Source organism: Gymnogyps californianus, chromosome 2 (assembly GCF_018139145.2).
Source record: "Gymnogyps californianus isolate 813 chromosome 2, ASM1813914v2, whole genome shotgun sequence".
Classification (NCBI taxonomy): domain Eukaryota; kingdom Metazoa; phylum Chordata; class Aves; order Accipitriformes; family Cathartidae; genus Gymnogyps; species Gymnogyps californianus.
In genome coordinates this window covers 131750631-131777680 of record NC_059472.1, presented here as the reverse complement: position 1 = coordinate 131777680, position 27050 = coordinate 131750631, and the positions used below count along the sequence as shown (strand labels likewise).

Here is a 27050-nt window from a genome sequence, read left to right as displayed (position 1 = left end):
TAAGGTGAGTAAAAATTTATTAGAAAACAGAAATGCTGTACAGAGGCATAAATCCCTAAGGTGGTCTTAGTTTTTGAAGAAGAGTTTTTTTGATTTCTTGCAGTGTGCAGTTCACATCCATAAAGCCAAACTACACTTAATAAATGAAAACCTAATCCAGTACCTCTTTGAGAGCCCTCCATTCCACCTGCCCCAGAGTGAAGGCATTCTGCACATCAAGACTTAAATGAGCGAAACATTTACTGCATTGCAGAACCCTGGATTTCCACAGCCTGCTTGTTTGCTTGCTTACAAAAAGCAGTTCGTACTTTGCAGTTTTCTCCCACGCATATTAACGCAAGCAATCAGGCTTCTACTGCCCTGCAGATCTGACAACTACCAGAACAGCCATGTTCAATTCCTGTTCCGGGCTCCTCTTTTTTACTTCCTCCCCTTCATCCTTCGTTTATGTATTTCCCACTGCAGACATACGTACCTTAGCGAAACCGCAGAGCAGCGGCACACCTGATGGCAGTGCAGAGTGCCCACCCCAGGCATGCCGAGTCCACCCTGACCTCCACACCACCTGGCTGGACTGCCATAAGGACTCAACTGAGTGGCTCTACCGCTCGCTCAAACACACCAACGCTACACTGCAGAGCTACAGAAGAAAGAACAGGCTAGAGCAATAACTGGATACTCAGCAAAGCTCCTATGCATTCCCACCTAAAGCATAAAATCCATACAACGCAACATAAAGAACAAGTGGGAAGAATCTAGGTTCTTTCATAGTTACAGCTTTTACAGAAGACTCTGTCATTTCCAAATTAATGTTTGATGAAGCAAACAGCCTTTGCACGACATCAAATCTTCCTCTGTCAGTGAGAGTAGCCACCAAAGGACCGCTCAGCGCCACAGTGCCATCGGCTGAAGCGATGTTAGGCTGTATTTACAAGAGAGAGCAAAAGACAGAGACATTAAAAACGTTTTCCAAACAGTGCTGTTCCTGCCATCGCGTAGCTCAGTTCCTTCTTACGAAACCACCGGAGAGCTTACAAGGCAGCGGCAAAAGGGCAAGAATCCCTTTACTATTAGCCTTGACAAGTAAGAGGTACTCATCCACAACTCTACGGCATCCTTTAAGGAGAAACATCTCTCCTACCGCATCCTTTCCCCCAGTCCAACTTCTCTCACTGCAGACCACACTTAACTCTCACTCTTACTCTGAGCTTGCCCCTACATATTTAAAGATTTTTGCTGTTATTTTTGTCAGTGAGCTTAAAAAGCTTAGAAAAAGCCCTGCCCCATTCCTTCAGCAGTTTCAATGAATGGCTTCAGAGTTTTGGAACTTCAGAATTCGCCAAGGCCCAAGCACTGCTGCTATCAAAGTGAAATTTCTGTTTCCCAAGGGCAGGTGATTACTGTTACTGAGACTTTAAAATGGGCTAGGGAGACAGTTAGTAAATTAAAATTTGAGCTTAAGTTACAATTTTCTTTTGCTCACAGCCCATGAAACCTCCTAAATACAGAAACATTTTAGAAGTTAGGTATCCACCTGCAGTAAATTACCTGCATCGTTTGCCACTGTCAGACTCTGACCTTGCCTAAGCAATGCCTACAGCTGAAATTCGCACTGGCGCTTGACATCATCTTTATTGGGTGAGAAACACAGTAAGGCCGAGAACACAGTCATTACTGCTGCCAGGGCCCACACGCTACACAGTCACATTTTTGATTACTCACCAAACAACACAATGCCGGAACAACCTGAAGATCACAGCAGGCACGCAGCAGGACAAGAGTGTAATCAGACAGCTCTGTGAAGGAAACATTAAAAGGGAGAGGTTGTTTTCAGTGAACACTGCATGAGGCTGGCTGCTGGAAAGGCGACTTTCTTAACAGTGAGCTCTGTTACGGGGTTCTCCTGCTGAGCAAAGACAGACGAGCTGCATTTTTGAGGCCCATCTGTAGGTAGAGCACCTTGTGAAATGGACGCTGGAGACCAAAGCGATTCAATGCTGAGGACAGTTGTCCCAAGTGCTCTGCTGGACGTTTGGAAGAGGCTGATCCAGCCCTTTCCTGCCTGCTTCCCAGAGTGCAGAATAAAATGGGACAGGCAATGGGTACAAGCCTGTCCTGGTTTCGGCTGGGACAGAGTTAACTTTCTTTTTAGTAGCTGGTACAGTGCTGTGTTTTGGATTTAGTGTGAGAATGATGTTGATAACACTCTGATGTTTTAGCTGTTGCTAAGTAGCGCTTATCTTAAGCCAAGGACTTTTCAGTTTCCCATGCTCTGCCAGCAAGCAGGTGGGCAAGGAGCTGGGAGGGAGCAGAGCCGGGGCAGCTGACCTGAACTAGCCAAAGAGGTATTCCATACCATGGAACGTCATGCCCAGTATATAAACAGGGGGGAGCTGGCCGGGAGGCGTGGATCGCGGTTCGGGAACTAACTGAGCATCGGTCAGCGGGTGGTGAGCAATTGCATTGTGCATCACTGGTTTTTTTTCTTTCCCCCCCTTCTTTTGTTGCATTCCTTTTCATTACTATTATTATTATTTTTCATTATTACTATTGTTAGTATTATATTTTACTTTAGTTATTAAACTGTTCTTATCTCAACCCACGAGTTTTACTTTTTTTTCCTTTGCTTTCCTCCTCCTCACCCCACTGGGAGGGGGAGGGGGAAGCGGCTGCGTGGTGCTGAGTTGCTGACTGGGGTTAAACCACGACAAAGCCCCACGCTGACTATTGCTGCCCTTGAAAAAAGGCAGCTCGTAGGAAAGGGGATTCCCTCCCCATCAGTCTCGCCTCCTCCCCAAGTATCTCCCCAGTGTTTCACTCCGAGTCTGCAGGCTGGATGAATGATTTAGGACTTGAATAAAACAAGAACCTCCGCTCTCAAAATCTACGAGATGCTGACTTCAGCGAAAACACAATTTGAGAGGAATGACGTAGCTGAGACTGCCTTGAGGCAGGGAGATGGACTAAATGATCCCTGTGGTGCCCCTCACCTCTGTACCTCAAGGCTGTAATTCCTAATAGAAGCAACAGGCATAAACCAGCTTTTGATTCTTGATCCAGCTACATTTACGCCTGGACATTAGCAGTAGACATTATGTCCAAAGCCAGGTGATAATGCAACGCACTCAATTAACTGCACCCTGCTGTGACTAGCATCTGACAAGTGTTACCACATCAGCAGGTTTCCACTCTCTATTTCTTTTCTGTCTCTGCAAATGAGTTAAGCTTTCCTAGCTGGGTACTGCGCGCATATGGATGCACACTGACATTTTGCTGCACAGTGCCACATCTAACTAATACCACACCGGACTTCCCTTCGTTATCTTAACGTCAGGAAATTCTTTATATATGAGAGAGAGGAGAAAAAGCCAGGAAGGAGTCTGTCTTGGACTTTGCAGGTAGCTTTTAATTAACACTGTGGTGCCAACTAGATTGTGAGCATGGCATTTGTTTGACATTTAGGTTTAATCTCCTTTTTCAGCAGCTGCAAAGCAACCCTCTAATTGCAGTGTCTCTATGTTAAATTCATTTTTGCTAAATGTAATTTGCACCTCAACAATAAATGCTGTTACACTGAAGACAACACCTAATTTGTAATTCTCAGCATTTAGGCAGGAAGAACTCTGGTATGCAATAAGAACAGAAATTAGCTTGCCAAACTGGAAATGCCCACACTCAGCAGAAAGTAGAGTTGAGCGATCTTGGGGGAATGTGTATTTTACAAGCAAAATCTGTCAGTGATTGAGGGCTGAATTTAATTCACAGCCAGGAAGGCTAAGCCTGGTATATGAAACCCATAAAAAGGAACAACAAATTATGTTCCCTCCGCTCACCAACTGCTCAAAAAGAGCCATAAATGCTTTAACACAGAGGGAGCTTCTAAAAGGAAAATTAAAAAAAGGGCTCTTCTCTTCGTTCACAACATACATACCAGAGAGAGCACTGATGAGGAGGTGAGCAGCTGAGAAGAGTTCTTCATCCTGAGGCTGATATTTCTGCAACAACAGCTCACTCTGTAAACTGCATCCTAAGAGCTGCAAGAAGTCAATGAGGTCTCCTTGTTGTGCAGGTTTTAACTCCTTCAGATCTGGCTTGTCTCCTGTGCAGATATCATCTAACTGGAAGCAAAAGACTAAGTAAAACTTCTTGAAAAGAGAAAAGGTCAAGCAAAAGAGAATGCTAGCTCTATCCTGAAATTACTTTTAGGAAGCAAGCAAAAGTTTCTTCATCTTACCACATCCTCCAGGGCAGTTACCATTTCTTCACGGAGCAAGAGTTCACAAAGGGTTTTATATAAAGCTCTTTGCTTGTCTTCTGGCAGCTTCACAAAGGGCTGGAACTGAGTCTTCAACCGTGACAGATCTTTCCCAAGAAAGCAGTAAAAAGTAAAACTAAGTATTTCTACACAAATGCCAGTAAAAACAGTTAACATTTTTGCTATGTGTTTCATAAGCTCATTTATCACCATATCTCGACATCCTGATTTCCATCAGCACAAGTTATAATGCAAGGCTGGAACACACCTGATTCATCAGGTGCATCAAAGAATTACAGCCCTTCAACCCTGACCTAAAAAGACTTATTACAAAAATCAGGACAAGAATCTCTTCTTGATTGAAATACTGAATCCATTACAATACATACAACAGAAGCACAAGAGAGTTCACTGAACTTCTTTCTCCACAATTCAACTATGACACTAGAACAACATGTTTTATGACATCAAATTTCCACTTTGCTAAAAGAAAATAAGTTTTCGAGTCAATAATGCCAACTGGAAGGTTGGAATGTGTTTTTCCACATTCCAAAAACATGGGCATGCAAGCATTCTTAACCTTGTTTAAAAGAAATTTCCCTTCATGTCACTCCAGTCAAGAAACATGCTCTCTTTAAAGATGCCTTTTATATCTAAAAGTTACTTCACTGGGGGGGGCGGGGAGCTCAGCCACAGGCAGATATTTTTTGTACCTGATGCAACCGTATGACTGTCTATACAAATAACAGAAGAGGAAACCTACTTTAAACTGCTTTAGTAGAAACAATTTTTTTAGTTTTTTCCAAGAGACAGCTCAGGTTAATTAATGAAAAGAAACCTCCAAGCCTTTTAAGCAAGCCAGGCACAAAGGTATATCAAGCTAGAACAAAAACAAAACAGTGGCATACCATTCTTTCACAAATAAGTGGTTTTTATATACACATGGAGACACAGTTATTCCTTTCAAACAAGTCTACATTGGAGAATGACAGGATTTATTTCAGGACAACAAATATCTATTCTGGTCACATTTAGTCCATTGAACAGCCGTGAACAAAGGGCAAAATTTAGAGATAAGTGATGTTCATCGTTAGAACAACCTGTAAGAACTCTACCAAGAACTGATGAAAAGTAAAGTGTGTTCTGAGGCCTTGATTTCTCTTCCCCTTTTTCATTCCTCTGGTGATAATCCTGCCCCTTCCTTCCACATCCCTACAATAAATAAGTTGTGCCTGGCTCATTATACCAATTTGCAAACTTCCATTTAAATCACATTTTAATTTCATCAGCCTTAGTTGATACCGAAGATTTCCATAAAGCTTCTCAGAAAATAATAAGGCTAATTGAAGGCAGGGGAGATGTCTTTGTAATTTTTGAGACTTAAAATAACCTTTAACTGAGAAGCTTTACTGGGAGTATTTTCCAAATAATGAAAAAATATTTTCAGTGACCCTTTCTGAATGAAAGCATAGATCATCACTAATCTTATGGAGCTTACCTGGAATGTAACAGAACTGGCATAAAAACCTAATTTTGTAAGATCATATTTATGACAAAGGGATTCAGGATGTTCCTAGGGAACAGTCCACTGCATATACCTATTGCAGAAGTAAATTCTTCTATTCTTTCAGTGCATTACCCTAAAAGTTACTGATAAGGTCTATTAAAAATGAACTAACATAATTTCTTATGTATTATTGTACCAGATTATTTCCTCCTATCATGTTGCTTAACTCACTGTAATGTAATCATATAAAGCATTTCTGGTAATACCTTGTTTCAATACACTTAAAGAAGCATCACTGGGAATGAGGTTTTTAGCCCCAGAGTATATCTCATTATCAACAGCATCTGGCTGATAGAGAAACAAAGCATCTCTGAATAGTGCTGAGTGGGGATAAGTTGAGCCTTCTGTGCTTTCTTTTTCAAAACCTCCTTGTTGTTCATCTAGCAGACAGAATTCTGTAATTAGAAATTTAATTAAAAAAAAAATTAATAAAATACACAAGCAATTACCGAATGAGATGCTAGCTTATATTATCTAGTGTTCTCACATGTGATTTCTCCATATCTCACCTCTTCTAGATGGGAAGGATGCCAATGGTTGCTGCGTATGTGAATTATTGAGCATTACTGCAGCCCTGATGTTTGGTACAGTGTCCACAGACAAAGGTCGTGTGGTGCAGCTACCAACTACAAAATGTGACACTAGCTCCTGTGAAGTAAAGTAATGTAGACAGCAAATAACATGAAAACTTCTCACCGACACTGTAAACCTGAATGCTGCATACAAGAGATGCAGGTATGAATTCTTTGCATTTTCTACCAATTAAGAGATCTGCTGTAATGCGGGCTACAGGATCCACTCATGATGGAGACACATGAAAGCACTTTCGGAGATTCGTAAGAACTCTGAGAGTCCCTCACAGAGCTTCTTCTGGTCATGGCACTGATAGACTCCTCTTTCTCAGCCAAGCCACATGTCCGTCCTCAAGTTCTCCAGATGAGTAGAAAAGAGAGGCTTTTCAAAGTCTCTAAAGGACTTCACTCAGCCACGTTCACTAATGGAATGACTCTGCAATATATACCGCCTCTCTGCAATAACGTCGTGGAGAAAATAACACACCCTGGCTGGATTACCCTTTCTGCCTCATCTTCATGACAAGCACTGGCCTACCTCACCCAAACGGGACTGTAGACTTTCTGCCACCCCAATCCCCCCAACTTGATGAAGCTAAGGGACTCCTGGAAGGTACACAAGGAGCCTTTCTAAGAGTTATGCTGAGAAATCTGGAACATCAAGTTCTGTGCTCATGTGTCCAATATTGTGCCCCAAAGATGCAGAATATAATCAAAGCCCTACGTATTATTTTGATCATCTTGTATTGGCTCAAATGCAAGATTTGAAACTGTACCCCTGGCACTCTCCAGCAGGTCTGAGGAGAACGCAGGCAGGCTAGCAATAGGAACTCAATTTTAAAGTAATACCTGACAGCAAAGGGAAAAAAAAGAATGTAACTAATCAAGCACAGTGCTCACATGTACCAGGCACAAAACCTAAATATAACCTTCCTGCAGTTGTAAGAGCCTGTCTCACCAAATTAAGGACATTCAAAGCAGATGAGAAAGCACGGAGAGCACTCCATCAGCAAAAAGCTTTTTCAAAGGGAGAGCAGACAAAGAAATCTCTGCCACAGAGAAAGAAAGACGACAGAGACCTTTATGCCTGCAGAACCCTTCACAGAGAAGAGCGAGCTACAGAGGAGCAGAAAGCGATTAACAAAAATTAAAGAACTTCCTAAAGCAACAAGACTCCGGACAGCAGCTAAGGTACCATAAGGCCAACATGCTCATGTTATTTTCATTGATAATAACAAGGCTTTCACACGAACCCTGAAGGAGGAAGATCGTGCTAATAAACTACCTGCCCTCCTAAGGCAGAATGATGCTAATAAGGGAAATCAATACACAGCATCATGTAAGAAGTTTTAAGAGATACAGACCCTGCTGTTAAATCTTGTAATAGGACTCGATTCAGAGGAAAATACAGGACTCTGAAAGTTTTGTATTAATAGGACTGTGAATTAATTTTTTATCTCATTAATTTTGTCACACTTTTAAAAAAAAAAAGAGAAGGGAAAATAAGTGAATGAAAGAATATACATAATACTGTGATATTTTCCCTATTGAATTCTGCTACATCCATTGATGACAAACCTCCAATAGCGCAGTTAGATCTTGTTAGTTATTCAGAAACATTAATAAAAATGGAAGAAAACCAGAGATGATCAATGAAAACAATCAAAGGCAAAGAGACTCCTTTGCGTGTAGAAGCTGAAAAGATTAGGACTGTTTAATTTACAGACATTTAAGAGGAAGCAACTCACACATATATAGCAATGAACAGAACAAAGCAAATCAGCTGGGTGCTACTATACCTCCTGTTTTGTAAAGCAAGAACAGGAGGACTTGCAGTGAAACTTGAGAGACACAAAACTGCAAAGCTTTTAACAGGAACAGCTTTTACATGTAGTGGAAAATTAGCCTGTAGAAATCAAACAGAATGATTACAGGAAAACATTACGGTAAAGGGATCAGAAAAGGATTAGACCTTTTTTTCTTTTTTATTTATTCATAAAAATGTCCAAGCATGTCCAGTCACATTAGCCAGAACATTTTAAAGAAAGTTTATATACCATTCTTCCTTATAGAATAACTAAAGCATTATCAGTGGCAAAGAAAAAGAAACAAAACCACCCCCAAACCCACTTACATGCACCTTATTCTGTAATTATCTGCGAAGAGAATCCCATTATGTTACACCTGCTACTGGTCACTTTCAGTCTCATATGAAAGAACTACATTAGTTTCTGGATTTGACTTCAAAGGCTATTTTCATTTCCATAAACAGACACTGATCACTGCTCAGACATTAAGAAGTTGAAGGTTAGGCTCCACCATACTTATTCTTGCTGGCAAATCCCTAATTTTCTTGTTAGCTCATCCTCTTTACCTTCTCAATGACACTCAGGCAAGGGAAGACAGCACAAATTAAAAAAAAGAGGCAAGACATAGGTCGTTTCAGATAAAACACCAAACAAGCTGTGCTGGTTTTGAAGCTTAAAAGACATTAAATATGAAAAAAAGTGGGAAAAGAAGCAGAAGTGGAAAAAGAGCAGAGAAATACAGATTATTAACAAGACTCACGTATTACCAGCTAGCAGGACGTAAGAATTTCCATCTAGAAATCGCACAAGTAGGCTATCACCTATACAGACAGCCTTAATTGCACCCGATTACTCTGAATTACAGTCCTATTATGACCATGAAGTCAATGCCCTCTGCCATATCTCTGTGTTCAGTCTATGTCAGAGCAATTCCACATTTCAGACATTTTTTTTACAGGTTACATGATATTTACTTATATTCCTGAACCTACAGACTTCCTTAATATCAGAAGTCAGTTGAAGGAGAATGATGGAGAGCATCTTCTGCATTTCTTATCCAAATAAAGAGCATCCTGGGTTCAAGTCTCAACTGCACTTCAATTATTTCTTCAACCTATCTCCTGTTTCTCTCCACATCAGTCCTTTCTAACTTCCAGCTCTACACAGTCCATCTGATTTCCTTCCTTCTTGCTAACATTCCCTGAAACCTCCTTTACGTCAGGGAGTTTAAGTGAGGATAGATAACAAAGAAAAACCCAAGTGATTCTGCAGAGCAGAGTTACTACTCCCCCCAAAGCCAATTTCAACATTTTTTTTAACTTGACACCTGAAAGTATTCGACCTGAAATAAGTAAAGCATGACCAGAAAATATGACAAGGACATTCTGCAACCATTCTGAGAACAATCTATATATGAAAGTGTAAAATAGACAGAAAAGTTTAAATTCCAGTCCTATACTTTATGAATAATTCTTTTCTTAGCCTGACTGTTGTCTAAACTGTCCTCATTGATCATCCATTTATATTCATTTCACCCTCCCTGCCAACACACGAAGGCAACAGCATGGGCTGAGGGCCAGCCAACTAGAAGCAAAATTGCAGAAAAAGACCTGGACAACAAATCTGAGAGCATCAGCAGCATGCCCTTGCAGCTATTGAAGTTTGCTGCATCCTAGGCTGTACTGACAAGAGCGTAGCTAGCAGATCGATGAAAGTGAATTTTCGATTTGGGAGACTGCATTCAGAGTGCTATGTCCAGTTCTGGACTCCCCAGTACAAGACAGACATTCACATACTGGAGCAATCTAGCAAACAGCCACTAAGATCACTGGGGGCTGGAGAACATCATGTATGAGAAGAGGCTGAGAGACCGGGTTTGTCCAGCCTGGAGAAAATATTGCTAAGGGAGAACCTTATTGCTATCTACAACTACTCAATGGAAGCATGAAGAGAAGACAGAGCCAGACTCTTCTGTATGATGACAGGACAAAAGACAAGAGACACAAATTAAAGAAAGGGAAATTCTCATTAGATATTAAGGAAAAAAAAAAGTTCACCATGATGGTGGTGAAACATGAGAACAGGCTGCCCAGAGGGGTGATGGGACCTCCATCTCTGGAGAGAATCAAAACTTGAATAGACAAGGATACAAGCAATCTGATCTAACTCTGAACTTAGATCAAACTTCAAAAGTTGGCACTGCCTTGAGCTGGGGCTTGAGCTAGATGACCTCCTGCAGTCCCCTGAAAACTAAGTTATTCTGAGTTTATGATTTATTCAAACAAGTGAAACAGCATTACTAAATCAGAAGAGCAACATTTCACAGCACAAATAACTATCAAGGCAATGGAGACCACAGAACATCATCACCTTCATACACAGGGAAATGCAAAAATCACTGCCCAACAGACAGCTCTGTCCACAGTTGAACTGCGTGCCACAGAAAATGAGCTTGATACTTACCAAACTGGCCACTGTGCTTTATAAACAGTTCAATTACACCGTAGGCAATAGTGGTCGCAGGAGGAATTTCAAGGATCACACTAGAATCCTTCATCATACTTCCATTTTCACTCACTGAAACCTAGGGGACAGATTTATTCACCATTTATCTGATTCAGCTATTGTGTAGCTTAAACCCCAAATTAATTAAGGGAAAAAAATACCGAGAAAGAATGTGCTTTATTCTCCATGATGCCTAACTAAAGCACATGTTTCATTTGACATTTATGAAAGGAACTAGATGAGCAGCGAGGTAGAAGCACAATGCCAAGAGCCGCTCTCAAACTCTTAGCTACCCTGTCCTAGTACAAAGTTGAGCTCCAGGTGCAGCTTTTGCCACACATGAAACACTGTGTCACTAGGAAATGGGCACGCATTTCAGTATCCTGCCCTGCCCTCTTCTATCCTGACACCCCTTTTGCCCAGCTGGAGACTGGTACCAGGAAGGTGGCACTTGCACAGAGGGTTGTTGAACTGCAACTCCCAGATTTCTGCTACTGGAGACACCCTGTACACAGAAGTGATTCATCTGCAGCTTTAAAAAAAAAACCAACTTACAATGAATGAGCATATGTTTTGACTTCGGTAATTCCTTCTCAATTCATATGCAATTTTTCAGATAGCCTCATAATGCAATTAATCTCTACTCCCATGATCGAAAACAAATAGCTTCTCAATAAATATTAAAACTCAGCAGACACTGCAAACGTTTTTGATGAATGATTACTTGGCTTTTCAAATAAATTTGCTTCAGCAATGCTTTTTGCTCTTCAAATTTCACTGAAGTGTTACATGTTTGTTTATGTTCTGCTGTAGGCAGGAATCTACACAGAAACTGAATCACAATTTGACAGTACTGATGGAAACCACATTCCAGGCTCACAGTAAAAGATGGCATCTTTTGCCAGTGAGGCAACGGAAAAAACATTTTACCTTTCTGAAGTTTCACAACTAAGCAGTACAGTGAGTTCAACATGTTAAGAAAGAGAGTTCAACATGTTAAGGAAGCATGAAAAATACTCTGAAGTCTATTTGGAGAAATCACAATTTCTTCTCAGATAATCTGCAAATGTTCTATTCCTTGCAGATTTTTAATAACTTTTACCTTTACTATTTTTGTACTGCATCCCATCACACCGCTGATTTTTTCTTCTGTCTGGATATGTTCAGATATCGTACACTTCTGAGTTGTTATTATCTTTTCTCTCAAGATGCACAGCACTTCACGTTTTCTTTCTATTACTTGTTGCAGTAAACTACTGTTTAGATTTATTGTTCTGAAAAAGAAAAGATGCCATTAACAACATAAATACTAGAATTGAGAAAAAACATTTTCTTAATTGCTTGAAGAAGCTTTTATTGTAAAAATAACAATGGCTTCTCTATGAGCAGTCTCCTCAAAATTATTATGTCCTCTTTTGTTATTTGGTAGCAGTAAATATCTGTATTCCACAGTAAGTCCCAACACACATATTGAATTCTTGATTCCTTACTCTGAGCAAAAATGGCAGTTGTCCAGCTACTTTCTAAGCACAAAAAGCAAGGGAGAACTAAAGACAACTTTAAGGTTCTCGTGTAATATGAAAACAACCAGCCAGGCTTGTGGACACTGGCCTGAATCCTCTGCTAGCGTGAACTCACACTGACATTAACATGGCCATGGCAGGGAATGCCGGCTAACCATTCTCTTCAGAGTCTCACGTTAGCACAAACAGTGTCGGTAAGTCAATGGGTCACATCCTGCAGTCTTTACTCAAAAGAATTATTTCAACCAAAAAAGTTACCAGGGAGTACAAACAAAAGACCTGTGGTCATGGTCCATATTGTGAACTCCCTGCACCCTAGCACACTACTGCATACATTATCCATGTACACACACAATAAAAATACCTGTAATAGCATAATACATAATAAGCATGTAATATAATAGTATTATCCACACACCACAAAGCTCTGCTTTGAAAGAGTGAAGTTGCAGTCAAGCTACTGGAAGTTAAGAAATATATAGCAAGCCATCTTCCAGTCTGATTAGTTTCTCTCTTTGTAATCAAGCCCCACTTTTCCTTACAACAGTTCTCGGTTTTCTCTCTCTTACCTGACCAGATCAAGTCCCATTTCTTCCCCTCCTTTTCATTCATCTCAGCTTTGTCCCACAGCCAGCCAGCTCACCAGCCCCACTTCATGTGATTTCTCTGCAATGTTCTACCCTCAGATGACACCAGCTGTTCATGGCTCCCAGCCTTAGTCTCCCCTCCTTCTCACAGTTCATTGTTACCACTTTCCAGCCATCTGGCCAAACTCGGTCTCATTTACCTCCTGGTCACCATTCAGTCCTGTCACCCTTCTCTTTGTATGTCCTTCTACCTGCCTCAGGTGTGCCATCGGGTACTTCTCAACAGGAGAGGTGACATGCGGCTCCTTTGTGGCCAAGTGCTGATGTTTAGACTCACCCCGGACTAGGACAGCTTGAGGCAACCACCACTAGGAACGCTGGTTTGGCCTCTGAAGGCCCATGTGCAGGCAAAAGAGAGCCCTGACAAGCTGCCGCCAAATTCTGAGCCACCAGAATTTCTCCTTGAGGGATGAAGAGCACATTAAGAGAGCGATGCCTCGATGCCAACCCTCACAGCTTGCTATGGATCTGTTTCCATGTTCACTTAAACCCTGAACTGGCTGCGTGGGATCAGCACTGAACAAGTATTTGAAAGGGCTGGACGAGAAAACACAGAAAAGATTTCATGGATTTTGGGACTGGAGAAGATTACTGAAAAAAACACCCGCTATAAACTCCTGTGTTATTCATCAGTATAACCTCACAATTTACAATTAATGACCGGGACAGTCACAGTCAAAAGAAAAATTAACTGTGGGAGGGACCTCAAATCTCTAGCCCATGCCTCCCACTTAACAAGTCATCCCTACTCCACAACATAATTCAGCGTGTGTTTAAATGCTGCTGGAGAGATTTCTAAAGTTAGGTTCTTCTTAGAATGAGCAGAAGAAAGAAAGTGAACTCCCAGAAACAATACGAGAGGATTATTTTCTGAGAAAAGATGACAAAATTCACTACCTTGACTTCTGGGGTATTAACAGACTTTCTGGTAACAGTTAAAGCAACTTCTTAACTGTATTTAATTGATTAATATGTGTCAATTATATTATGCTTTTGCAAAATACTCACTGGAGGTCCTCAGATGAGATGTCATATTTTCTATGAACAGATAACTCTAGCAAGACAGTTGGAAGATTAAAAGATTGCTATCCCTGGCTCAAGTTATTCAGTCTTTTCTCCTCCCTTTTACTGTAAATGGCTATTCATGGGGCTAAATGGCAATTCCCCAAGAATATGACAGAAAGACATGTCTGACTCCGCTTTATTTAAATCAAGATATCTCCACTTTTAATTAAAAAGTTTTAGATTTATTAGATTCTGGAGTTTTGGATTTATGCAGTCTGTGTAAGTCTGAAGTCAGCTTGGTTCTTTATTAAATTAAAAATATCCTGAGGCAATTTTTGATCTTTGGAAAGTTACATGCTTATATGAAAGTTCAATCAGTTGGAATGAACTGTCTGAAAACCTTAAAGTTGATTGTTTAAACAAGGAAAAGAAAATACCTCTGAAGCAATGCAGCAGCCACTAGAAAAGCACCCCAAACATTCCTGAGATTATTAATATAACTTTTTTTCTTTTGGTGCAAAGCCATGCTTTATGCTTGGAATGCAATGAATCTTTGGATTAAGCAAAAATTGAAGAAATGTCAAGCAATCACAAACACTGCTGCTCTTAGAAGTGTCTGCCAAACCAGAGCTATTAGTTATCACAATAACAGACCATCAAGCCTATTATATACTTCACAATAATTATTTACAATTCTGAAGAGGTGTGCTAAGCATCTTGAAAATACAAATTAATGCACTAAGAACTTGCAATTTTAACATTCGACCTGAGAAGCCACAGGGGAAGAAATACAATGAAGAAGCACAAAAGCAATTTGTCATTTCCTTTCACATGATGTATTTTTCGCCTGCTTTAGAGGATGACAAACTTACCAGATATCCTCAAAAGTTAGAGCAAAAGAAACAAAACAATCAAAGATAGAAAAATACAGATTAAATAGAGATTTGCTGTTTCTGAATGAGTGTTAACCTAAGAATCATATAGAATGTGATTTAACACTATACAAATGAATGACCAAAAGAATTCAAGAGACTTTTTCTTCCATCTACTTCTACAGTATTCTGCCCAAGGTGGGACTGGCTCAGACCCCCTCATGCTCCTGGCTTTGAGGCTCAGATGCAGAACTAACAGCAGAGTGGCAGAGCAAAAGAGTCAGAAGACATAGGTAAACCTGCAAAGGGGCACAGTGAAGAAATTTCTGAGGCAGGGCTGGATGAGCTGCCACAGCACTGGAGGCTACGCAGCGACACTAACACCACAGGGGCACAGAGCTACCTGCATTGGTCCCTGACGTAGCATTCCCGCAGGCACTGCGTCTCGGAGGTGACTTGGGGTCCTCTCCACAGAGCTGCATTGTGTGGCAGAGACACGGCCCCCGCCTCAGCCCCAAGATTCAAGTGACTTCAGTGGGATGTGTTCAACTGTAAAGCTGGCAGAAATGCTCTCCTCTTCCCACTAAGTTTAGTGAGTACTGGATTCAGAGCTTTAAAACACATACCCTTACCAAAAGCTACAAATACCTTTTGTTTTAGGACAGCACAGTTAAATGCTCTCCTCTAGACTTCTGGCACTAAACTTTCTATCATAAAACCCCTTAGACTCTAGGGTTGTGTGTGGGCACATCACAAGTTATTACTGGGGCACAGCCTGTGAAGGCAAAACATTCTGCTCCTCTCAGCGACTCAAACATGAGACAATATAAGGTAAGCAAATACCCAGCTTATCTAAATTATCATTGAAAATAGTCATCAAGAGCAAAATGCAACAGGGTTGAAGTTTGACAATCAGAGCAGGGCTTAAAGTATTGCAGGGCAATGGCCACTGAATCTATGAGCGTATTTTTGCAAGAGCTGAACTCATTTGCTAGCATAACACTCTGAATATCAAGAATATATCTGAATAACAAGAGATGGTTGAGTTAAATCCCTGAGAACACATGCATGTCGGCACATGAATTGCATTTTTTTATTTTACAGGTCACGTTTCAGAGCTCTTATTTCTGTTCTACAACCATCACTCTTACCATCTCCTTCACCATCTATTGTACAGAAGCCCTCACCAATCTTGTGTGACCTGTACTACATCACCATATTCCTTCCCACCTTGAGAAGCTGAGCTGAAGTACTCAAAAGTAACACTATATAAAATACAATGAGATGTTGGTTTGCTAAGACCCACTATCAACACACAAGAGTACGAGCCTGTATAAATAAAGATCATCTAAAAGATAAGGATTATGGGGTTTTTTTGATTGTTTGTTCTGCTTAAATAACCTTCCTGAGGTCAATGATTTACTATGCTGGAAGCTCTAGAGGTCAAACACAAACAGAAAAGAATTTGAGTTTTGGTCTCACTCTCTCCACATTTAATTGGATTAAGCACTTCCACTCTCCTATAGTGCAAAGGCTTCCTTCACTTTTATTCAAACTTTTTCTTCTTGCATGACTAAAGCAGTGGAGAATAGACAGGCACAAAGGCAATTTGCTGCCAACTCTAAGCAGAAAAGGAAGAAAGGTAGAAACCAATGGAAGGCAAAAGAAAACAGACAACATCTGGCAATAGAGCAGGCTCTCACAGTTAAAGGAGAGAGCAGGAGCCTGCTCTAAACCCCACAGCTGAGACTGAGGGTCTTCCCTTCAGGTGCAGAATCTCTGACCGGACTGTCCACAAAGGAGAGGGTCTAGAACTGTTTTTCCATCAAATCCTGTCTAGTCTTCTCAGTAACCCACCCCACAAATCCTCAAAGCAAGGTGCTTGCCAATTTACTACAAATACCCAAATGAATGGTTACTGCTGTGAGTACTCTCCATCCCCACATTGAAGTCAGCACTGTTGCCTGCCTGCACAAATTTTACTAGTCCAAACTACCCACGAGTGAAAAACCTTTTCAGTCCTGCACTGGGCAACATCACCTCAATACACCTCCTCTCCCAGCTGTACAGACGTGGGTGGCCCACTCTCACAGCCTCACCCAAATGCAACTTCTTCCATAACATCCACGACTGACTTCAAAACCTCTCTCGCTGCTCAGCCAGAATTCCTCAGCTTGTTCAGTCTTCTCCGCTTTATTTATAATGTGCAATAGTCTGATGTCTTCCATACAAGTGCTGCTTGCTGCACAGCGAGAGCCTTCACCCAGCTTTGTTCCTTCTCTTATAGAGACCTCTAGATGAGTGCCATGGAGTAAAATCCACCAGACTTCACTCCGCCACTTTCCACCAGGCACAGACGCATATTTCTTTTGTTAATTGGTTTCAAATATAACCTTTCTGACCTACTTCTTACAGTCATACCAGAACACAGTATCTGCTATAGTCAGCTCATTGATAGCATTTCACAATTTTCCCTAGAGATTAACCTGACAATTACTTCATAGAACACCTTCCCCAAGAATACCAGAGACTTTTGAGACTGCAAGTGACAGATAGTTCCTCTATTTTCTGTTCAGCATCCTCCTTATTTTTTAAATCACAGACACACACCATTGATTTTATTCAATCCTGCGTCACAACATTCTGTGACTTCCTATTACCCATGTAGCACCTCCGGTAGAAAACTGAATGGTTTTCTCATCATACACATAAATGCTCAAGGAGTTTTAAAGAGCAAATAACAAAATGGGCTGAATTTCCACTGTACTCAGATTACGAATAGGCACCTATTTTTGTCTCAGTGTGGACAATAGTCGAATCAATAAAAGTGCATATTACAGTACAATATGCAATAGTGTAAAAATATCTTTCAATCATGCCAGAGTATACTACTAGTAACGCTTACCCTGTTTTTCTAATATGCTAATCATAGAGTTAGGAATCATTCACATGAAATGATGGAAGCATGACAGGCAAACTTTTCTGCAGCTGATGTGAACTGACTGCTGCCACTTGGTCCTATTTCTTTCTCTCTCCTGTCACTGTCCTCTCAGAGCTTCTATTTCAATCACCTAACACAACTTAGTGAAATGGTCAAAACAAACAAGCAAATTTGTTAATCCATGAGAACTACACAGATTATAACCTCCTCAGAATCCTTTTCACTGGAGGGAAGAATACAGAATGGTTGAGGTTGGAAGGTCGTCTGGTCCAACCCCCCTGCTCAAGCAGGGCCACCACGAGCAGGCTGCCTAGGATCACGTCTCCAAGGAGGGAGACTCCACAACCTCCCTGGGCAACCTGTGCCAGTCCTTGGTCACCCTCACAGTGAAAAAGTGTTTCCTGATGTTCAGACAGAGCCTCCTGTGTTTCAGTTTGTGTCCATTGCGTCCTGTTCTGTCACTGGGCACCACTGAAAAGAGCCTGGCTCCGTCCTCTTTGCATCCATCCTTCAGGTATTTATATACATTAATAAGATCCCCCCTGAGCCTTCTCTTCTCCAGGCTGAGCAGTCCCATCTCTCTCAGCCTCTCCTCAAATGTGAGGTGCTCCAGTTGCTTGATCATTGTTGTGGCCCTTCACTGGACTCTCTCTAGTACGTTCATCTCTCCTTTGTACTAGGGAGCCGAACTGTACACAGTACTCCACGTGTGGCCTCACCAGTGCCGAGTAGAGGGGAAGGATCACCTCCCCCAACCTGCTGGCAATACTCTTCCTCATGCAGTCCCGGATACCACTGGCCTTCTTTGCAGCAAGGCCACATTGCTGGCTCGTGTCCACCAGGACCCCAGGTCCTTTTCTGCAAAGCTGCTTTCCAGTCGGTCAGCCCACAGCATGTACTGATGCCTGGGGTTGTTCCATGTGCAGAACTTTGCACTTCCCTTTGTTGAACTGCATGAGGTTCCCACCAGACCAGCCTGTTGAGGTCCCTCTGGATGGCAGTACGACCCTCTGGGTGTATCAGTCACTCCTCCCAGTTTTGTGTCATCAGCAAACTTGCTGAGGGTACACTCATCGACCCCATCACCCAGATGATGAATGAAGATGTTAAACAGGACTGGACCCAGTATTGTCCCCTGGGGTACACCATTAGTCACTGGACTCCAACTAGACTTTGTACCACTGACCAATACCCTCCGGGCCCAGCCATTCAGCCAGTTTTCAATCCACCTCACTGTCTGCTCATCCAGCCCATACTTCATCAGCTTCTCTATGAGGATCTTATGGCAGACAGTATTGAAAGTCTTAAAATAGAAGATGGAATATACTCTTAAATCCATAGCAATCTGAGTTAAAGGCACAGGACTCTGACCTGAAATCAGTATGTTACAGTACTCTGTGAATTAGCAAGCACAATGTAATATGAAAAGCAAGAATAATGTAAAATAAAATATGCTGAGTTTATATACCTAAAAGTACTATTTAACTTTATTTTTATATTGCATATTACGTTAATAAGCGTGTTCTACATTTACAATGTTATTGCTTCTGCAAATCAGGAAGGATCTCATCCTGCATCCTTCAGTTGTCATCCCTTTTCAGAAAAGGAGAGCCAATGTGGCATCTGGAATCTAATTAAAAGATCAGTAGGATTCTCCTTCCGAAGGTTCACATAAGAAGTGACAGGAAACCGATTTGCTGCCACTCAGCACTTCTAGCTTGCTGAACCTTGAAGACTCACATGACTTAGTTGAGAAGGCATATCAGCTTTGACTTTTTTTTTTTTAGTTTTCTGTTATTTATCTGCAACTTTGACTTAAACAGCCTAATACAACGTTTTAAAATGCAACTTAATTAGGCTATATATGCAGAAATAATAAACAAAACAATAATTGATCAAACAAGCACAAGCAACGTATGTCATTAGATGAAATCAAGAACACTTAGCTGACTCTCATCTCACAAGGACCGATGGGTGAACATCCTCTTAGTACCATAATGCTTTGCTGAATGAATGAATTTGATCCAAAAATCACTAACTTGTAGGCACCAGCACTCCTGAATGCTGAATTCCTGAATTCCACACAATGCTCCATGAACGAGACAAAAGCTAGAAGCTTGGACACAATCCCTCATAAATCAGAGAATATTTATGAATGAGTAACTGGAATTTCATTTGTAAGGCATTGCCACAATTTCCAGTGAGCCTTGGCATTACGCTGAAGAAAAAAATAAAAATTCTGCTATCCTCATAATTTTCAGTGACCTGGCAGAAGCCAGACTGACTGGATATCAATTATAAACTTTGCATCATAAGCCTTAATAAGCTATGAGCATCTTTTCTATGAACTAATAACTAGCTCCTTGTATAAAGCGGCACACACATTAACCTCATTTACAGTTATATTCAGATCGGTGTAGAGCTATTGATTTTCCATACTTAAAAGAAGATAATATATTTCTAAGTATTTAGTTACATTCAGGATTATAACCCCAAGATGTGCTGAAGTAAATCTGATTCGCTATGGGAGGATTATCTGTTTGAACAGAGTAGGTAACTTACTGCAGAAAACTAAGTAAAAGCTTACTGATCTAAATAGAAATTACTCTAGTTTGTTTTCTATAGGACTCTAGTGTTAGAAACAAGATTCTAAATCTTGACTAACACTACTTTTCTGATACTAGATGCATACTAATTTTACAGGCCCGGTACACACATTTAGCCCAGTATTTTCTGCTTTTAATAGGGCATTTAGTACAAAGATAGCAAGGTGCCTTATTAGAGTAAGTTTGTTGACTTGTGAAAGCTTACCATAAAAAGAACAGGAGCCATTTGTTCCTGTGAAAATGGAGAACGGATTATTTCTACAACATCAGTGTATCTAAAGCAAATTTACACTGCTTCTGACAGCTTTTGCACCAATAACAAAAACGTATCATCTTTATCTTCAGAGCACCAGCAAAGGCTATTAAAATGCATTACACCGCCTGCTACAGATCTAGGGTACAATGCTGTCACAAACGAACCGCCCTCATCTCCCACAAGTCAGGACGTGCAATACAGAGTAGACCCCGACTTGTCAGCTGGTTGCCAAGGAGGCTTTGGTCCATGACTGTCTTATTGCAAGATTAAATAAATGCGATTTCAGAGTAGGACAGGAAGTGTTGCACATCTTGTAAAATTAAGATTATAGTTCCCCTCAGCTATTATGGTGTATAACAGTGAGCAATAGATGTATAAACTATATTTTGTTCAACTAGTAGAACATGCATTGACCATGCTTGCTCACCTTTGCTATTCCTTCAACTTCAAATAATCCAATTGTCTAGCACAGTCGCTCACACACATACACACAAAGTTATAAAGCCTGCTTACAACAACATTAGTAGTTCTGAATTCAGTTTCCATAGCACTTGCCCCAGTAACATTGAGAAACTAATCCATTTTTTTTTCCAGATTGTTACCTCAGTACAGCCCCCAAAGAACGGAGGATTTGGCTCTTGTTCCACGTGGTAATTCATGCAAATACATAAGATGAAATTGCAGAGAAATGTTTTTAAAAATGAAAGGGAAACATCTGACGATCAAGCTTTCAAAATCAGGAAATTTTCATTTTTGTGTATGTCCTGGTTTCAGCTCGGATAGAGTTTAATTTTCTTCTTAGTAGCTAGTACAGTGCTGCGTTTGGATTTAGTGTGAGAATGATGTTGATAACACTCTGATGTTTTAGTTGTTGCTAAGTAGCGCTTATCTTAAGCCAAGGACTTTTCAGTTTCCCATGCTCTGCCAGCAAGCAGGTGTACAAGAAGCTGGGAGAGAGCATAGCCAGGGCGGCTGACCTGAACTAGCCAAAGGGATATTCCATACCATGGAACGTTATGCTCAGTGTATAAACTGGGGGCAGTTGGCCAGGAGGGTGGATCGCTGCTCTGGCATCCGTCAGCGGTGGTGAGCAACTGCATTGCGCATCACTGGGGTTTTTTGAGTTTTGTTTCTTTTTTTTCCTTTTTTTCCTTCCCCCCCGCCTTCCTTTTTTGTTATATTCCTTTTCATTACTATTATTATTATTATATTTCATTATTATTATTGTTAGTATTATATTTTACTGTAGTTATTAAACTGTTCTTATCTCAACCCACGAGTTTTACCTTTTTTCCCCCCGATTCTCCTCCCCATCCCACTGGGAGGGGGAGGAGTGAGGGAGCGGCACCGTGGTGCTTAGCTGCCGGCCGGGTTAAACCACAACAATCCTTTTTGGCACCCACGACCCTGGGATTAAGAGTCCCATGCTCTGCCGACTGAGCAGACTTTGCACCATCCTCCTGCCCATACAGACTGTTATCACAGATGGAGCCCAAAGTCATGGACTGAATGAACTCAACAGACGTTTGATAGAGGTGGCCCATAGACTGCGGGAATGGTATCTGTGCATACGATTTGTCACCTGAAAATGAGAGCTTACAATAAAAATAATTCTCAAACTATGGCAACACTACAGAATCAATTGTTCAGTGATCACAGCTGGGCCAAGTCTTTTCAGCTCAGTAATCTTTCCCGGCCATTACAATGCCCACATTAAAAACATACCTGTCCTTGACATCTTTCATAAGCTGCTGTAAGTCAACCTCCTGCTTCCTCAGGTTTCCAAACGAGGACTGGTTTTCCACATAGCCCTTCCCTCCAGCTCCCAGGCTGATCTTTCCAAACGAAGCTTCAATACTTCCTTGAACGAAATCTTCAAACTTGCCCATATATTTTGCAAAGTCAGACTCCACAATTACTAGGAAAGCAATAAAAGTAATTTCTACCTGTGAAAGAGAAGTGCTGAAATGGTCCTGAACTGATCGAAAAACAGAAGCTTACAGAAAATATGACAAGTTAGTGAAGGTAAGGAACAGTATCGAGTAAGTAAATAATGAAATTTATGGCTCTGCAACTCTTACTTCTGCTTCCTCCATATTTTCATCATCTTTGCTCTGCTATCTTTTATATTTTGCCATTTTAGGAAAACATAAGGTGATTGAAATGCTGAGCTCAGATGCTATGGAAGATTTATAAAGAATGATTGAAACTTATTTCAGCTACAAAGAAAAACTACAAAGCAGACCTGCTTGTATAACAGGGTTAATATTTTGCCATTATCTTGACGTATCTCGTTACAGGGCTGTCCCAAAGCTCACTGAAAACCAATGGAAGCATCTAATTGCTTAAAACAACTCTGAATCTTATACACCTATAAACCAAAGAACTGACTCAGAATCAGCTGATCTCCCAAGCCAGCTACAATTAACATCTAAACTTAGGGACTTAGCTATCTTCCTGTATGGAATTGTGACATGCCCAGAAATACTGGATTCCAGATCGTTAATCCTAAAAACCTGGTTAGGACTGCTGCAGCTGGAGGAAGAAAGAAGTACAAGGGTCAACCATTCTTAACAGTCTGTCCAAGAAGAAAGGAAGCAGTGGTAAAACTTGCTTGACCTTGCCTGTGCAAGCATTCCCTGGCTACTGTCACCAACAAGACACTGTTATCCAGTGCTTTTTGACCTGGAGTACAGTATAGTTTCATGCTACTATTACATACTGGAATCCCCAAAAATATTCTAGGGGAGCTCCTGTGGCTGCAGACAGCACTGTTATTAATCAGTTGGACTGTACGGCTTGACAATCTTCAGCACTCAATTTTAGTAGTCTATCTAGGCAAAACTTTTTTTTTAAACAAACATTTATTATTACTGGTTTTAGTTAAATGAATAGTCAAGTGAGAAAAGATCCAGTCATCTCATTTCCACAGATGGAGAATACTTCAGAGCATTCCTCTGAAAGGAGCCCTCTAGTAACACGATTGAGAATAATAACAAAAAAGATTAGGCTTTGCATTCTTTTTATCTGCAATAATAGTAGTGCCCGAGTATGGCTTTACCTGGTTTTATCGGTTTGCCTTCAGTAAGCACATCACTCAGGGTGACTGTCAAGAAATGATACTTGGGCTTCTGCAGCACCAGAATTTCCTCCTTTTCGTAACTAAGCTCAGAAGCCGCAGCTTGTCTGAGGCGTTCAAGTGGAGACAGGATCAAGTCACCTCCACCATCAGTTCTCTCACAAAATTCTTTGTTGCTTTTGCAAACATCTTGGGGAATCAGTTTAAAGCCTGAAAGAATACATCTGTTTTTCAACAACTACAGTTGGAAAGTATAAATATTTACATTGTCACTTGAAGAAGTTCTTCATAGTATTGGTATTAATGCAGGAACAGCTGGTGTTTTCACCCCATCTTCTCCACTCTGAGCTGGGAATCATGACAGTTCAAACCACGTATCCCAAGTAAAAATGTTTTCACAGTAACAGACGAAAAATTTTAGTTAAAATTTTAAATAAGCAACAGCAAATAAGCAAAGAACGATGCACTGCAAACACGATATACACGGCTTAAACATTACAATAATAATGCATGAAATTTATGATCATGCAGATAACAAAGAAAGAAAATAAATGTGTGAGAAAATAAATATTCCAATCTACAGCTGAAAAGTTCCTTCAAGGAACACTCACAGGTAATTAATCTGTTAGGAGGAAAAAACTTACACAGCTTACCTGAAATTCTAAGAAAAAGCATCTATTAATGAGCACCCCACAGAGACTGGCTGGGATGAGGAGAGCACTGGTGCAATGGCAGAGGATTTCTGTCTCCCCAAAGAATCCTTCTTTTATTACCTAATATAAAATTATCTTACTCCATATAAGGTAATTTGTATTATTCACACAAATTATCTTGATCTTTTTAATAGTGAGTAAACACATATAGGGATAGTAAAAATTATTCTATAAAAAGCAACATATATTTGTGCTGGCATCTTTGTGCCTAAGTTTTGTTTCTGAACTATGACCCTGGAAAGTCCCAAATAATTTTTTTCTTTCTGAATCTTTATACCTTCAATGTTTTTCAATTTTCTATTTTCCATTAGCATAACTACAGCTAAATTGAACATATGTTATTTGCAACTGTTACTCATATCTGCTAAACAGCTACATACATTATCTTATTCTACCTTTTAAATGTCTTAAATTAAAAAATATTGGCATCTCTTATTGTGTAGGTTTTCTTTATCCCAAGCAATGCATTTAGCTGTATTTATAAGGACCTTTTTCAATAAGGGAAACTGGCTAAACTCACAGGAGAAATAGTAAAAATGACCATTCACAAGTGCTAAACATACAATTCTAATAAACTAACTTTTATCTTTTTAAAAATATCTAATGTTTTTTAGTTTTTCAACTCCGTGTTATTTGATCTAATGATATTTCCAGAATTAAATCAGTTTTTTAAAGTTGGCAACATTCCTTGAATCCCCAGCTGACACTGACTGGAAAGTTCAACTAAGATCATAAGATGTCTTAGCTGGGTATCCACACATTCATGATTAATTACCTGTCTTGCTCCGCAGAGATGTTAGATTTGTCATTTACAAATACAGGCCAGAGTAAGTTAGAACAGACTTAAAACAAAAATTGATATTGCAGTGGCACTCAGGATTATTGAGAGAAAATGGAAAACTGAATAAAAGATATTACTGGTTGGACCACAGGCTCCATGTTTTAGTATCAGTTGGAGGACAGAGAAAAAAAAAGCCTTTCTGCAGATGGGAACTTACCTTTCCATTAGCTTTCCCAAATGGCATTTCAGATAATATTTCACACAGTATTTACCAATTCATGTTGAGGTATCTACCTCCTCATGAAACCCCTATGGCCTACTCTTAGTTCTCTATGTAAACAAGTAAAGGGTGTTTCCCAACACCACCTGCATGGAAAGGATTTGAACAATGTCAAAGTCACATAACATTTTACTGAAGAGTCTTCTGGACTTTCATTGTAATTGTGGCTGCAGCAAACCTGCAGCACAGCCCCAGCTACATGCACTGGGAATACTTCCACTGACTTTCTTGTTCTCTGACCTTTTCCTAAGCTCTGAACTGAGATTGATTTTTTGCATTCTTAAATTTCTCCTCGTTAATTCCCCTGGTTTTCATCTCAGTGAGAACGCTTTAAAAGAATAAGCAATGCAGCTCTACTGCAGCAGAAAAAAAAAACCCCAAAACGAACCAACCAACCCCCCAACAGCCCAAAACACTAGTTTTCTTTTTCCCTGGGACTTCTTTTGCATGACACTGTATGTCACAACCAACCAGATGACTGATCTGTAACAGAGGAGACCATCAAGAAAATTCTCATTGCCTGCATTAGCTGCTCTTCCCCAGCATAACCTTCTTCAAACATTTCTGTGCTTTACATGACTGTTCGTTCATTCTGATCCCATTCCTACACAACCAACTCACATGGGCGTAGTCTCTGAAAAGAAAAAGGCCCACCAATTTCTGAGGAGTTTATGATAAGGCAAATTGGAAAAAACAGTTCCTATGATTTGGCATTGTTACACACTCACTATATCTCACACATTCTATAAAACTTGCGATTCATGGTGGTTTGTCTTCACTGTCAGTCAACACGCTTTTGACTAGCAAAACGGACATCCAGGAAAGACCACAGAATGCTTATGAGGACTGCTGAGACTCACCAGGCAGGAGAGATGGGACTGCCTTCAGCCTCAGAATGACAGCGTCGGCGTCTCCCACACTTCGCTGTGCTGGAACGTCCTTGCAGGGAGCATATTTGCTGGTGCAGCTGTACCTGCAAAGCAAGAATATTCTATCCAAATGCCTGTTTATGTGTCTTTGGATATAGTGCCTTTAACGCTAATTCTGAAATGCACCCAAATATCTTGTTTCACTAGTTCACTAAACAAAGACACAGAGCAACTGAATATGCCCTTAGCCAACACCAGGGAGTGAATACAGCTACCAGGGTCGATGGCGTCCTGACTGAATGGACATGGAGTGGTTACGGACACAGCATTAAGAAAACTCTGCCTTTGGAGCTTCTTCCTCTGGAAATTTGGTAGAGCTGTGCTTGGTTTGGTAGAATTAAAAGGGAAGGTATCCAAGCTGGTAGGAAAAGCCTGTCAGAGTGAATTCACTCTTGCAGGTTGATAGCTAGGCGTGACAGCAGAAGAGGAAGGAGGAGTACCTTCCCTGCCTACCGAGAAATTTAAAATTAGCCTGAACCTGGGCTATGGGAGATTATTCAACGAAGGGATGAGATCAAGTGAAGATATTTACAGCAACTTCATTGTTTACTTAAACAAACAAATGTTACCCTGCTTCCTTCCTTTATCACAGCTCCCTAACTCAATATAGTGGGACATTAGATCCAAAGAAACATTTTATGAATAATCATTATCTACCTTTGTCAGCACAAAAGCAAGTTCTCAACAGTTGCCCGATATTTCTTACATTCT

The 27050-nt window shown here is 40.6% G+C and overlaps 1 protein-coding gene across 10 annotated transcripts in view; it reads right to left on the bottom strand.

Annotated features, from left to right (window-relative positions):
• Window positions 1-27050, bottom strand: part of GSDME (gasdermin E) — a 79173-nt gene continuing 52123 nt past the window's right edge. For 5 of the 10 annotated variants that reach the window (XM_050892911.1, XM_050892909.1, XM_050892905.1 and 2 more), the window contains 7 exons: window positions 11810-11981; window positions 10666-10786; window positions 6029-6217; window positions 4235-4362; window positions 3932-4118; window positions 1723-1796; window positions 1-922 (listed from right to left, as the gene is read on the bottom strand). In XM_050892911.1, the coding sequence (XP_050748868.1) occupies window positions 692-922; window positions 1723-1796; window positions 3932-4118; window positions 4235-4362; window positions 6029-6217; window positions 10666-10786; window positions 11810-11981 (1102 nt within the window). In that variant the 3' untranslated portion in view covers window positions 1-691. Of the gene's footprint in view, window positions 923-1722; window positions 1797-3931; window positions 4119-4234; window positions 4363-6028; window positions 6218-10665; window positions 10787-11809; window positions 11982-22282; window positions 22504-23618; window positions 23656-27050 lie in introns of those variants that run through there. The other 5 variants (XM_050892914.1, XM_050892908.1, XM_050892913.1 and 2 more) reach the window with 5 other exon arrangements.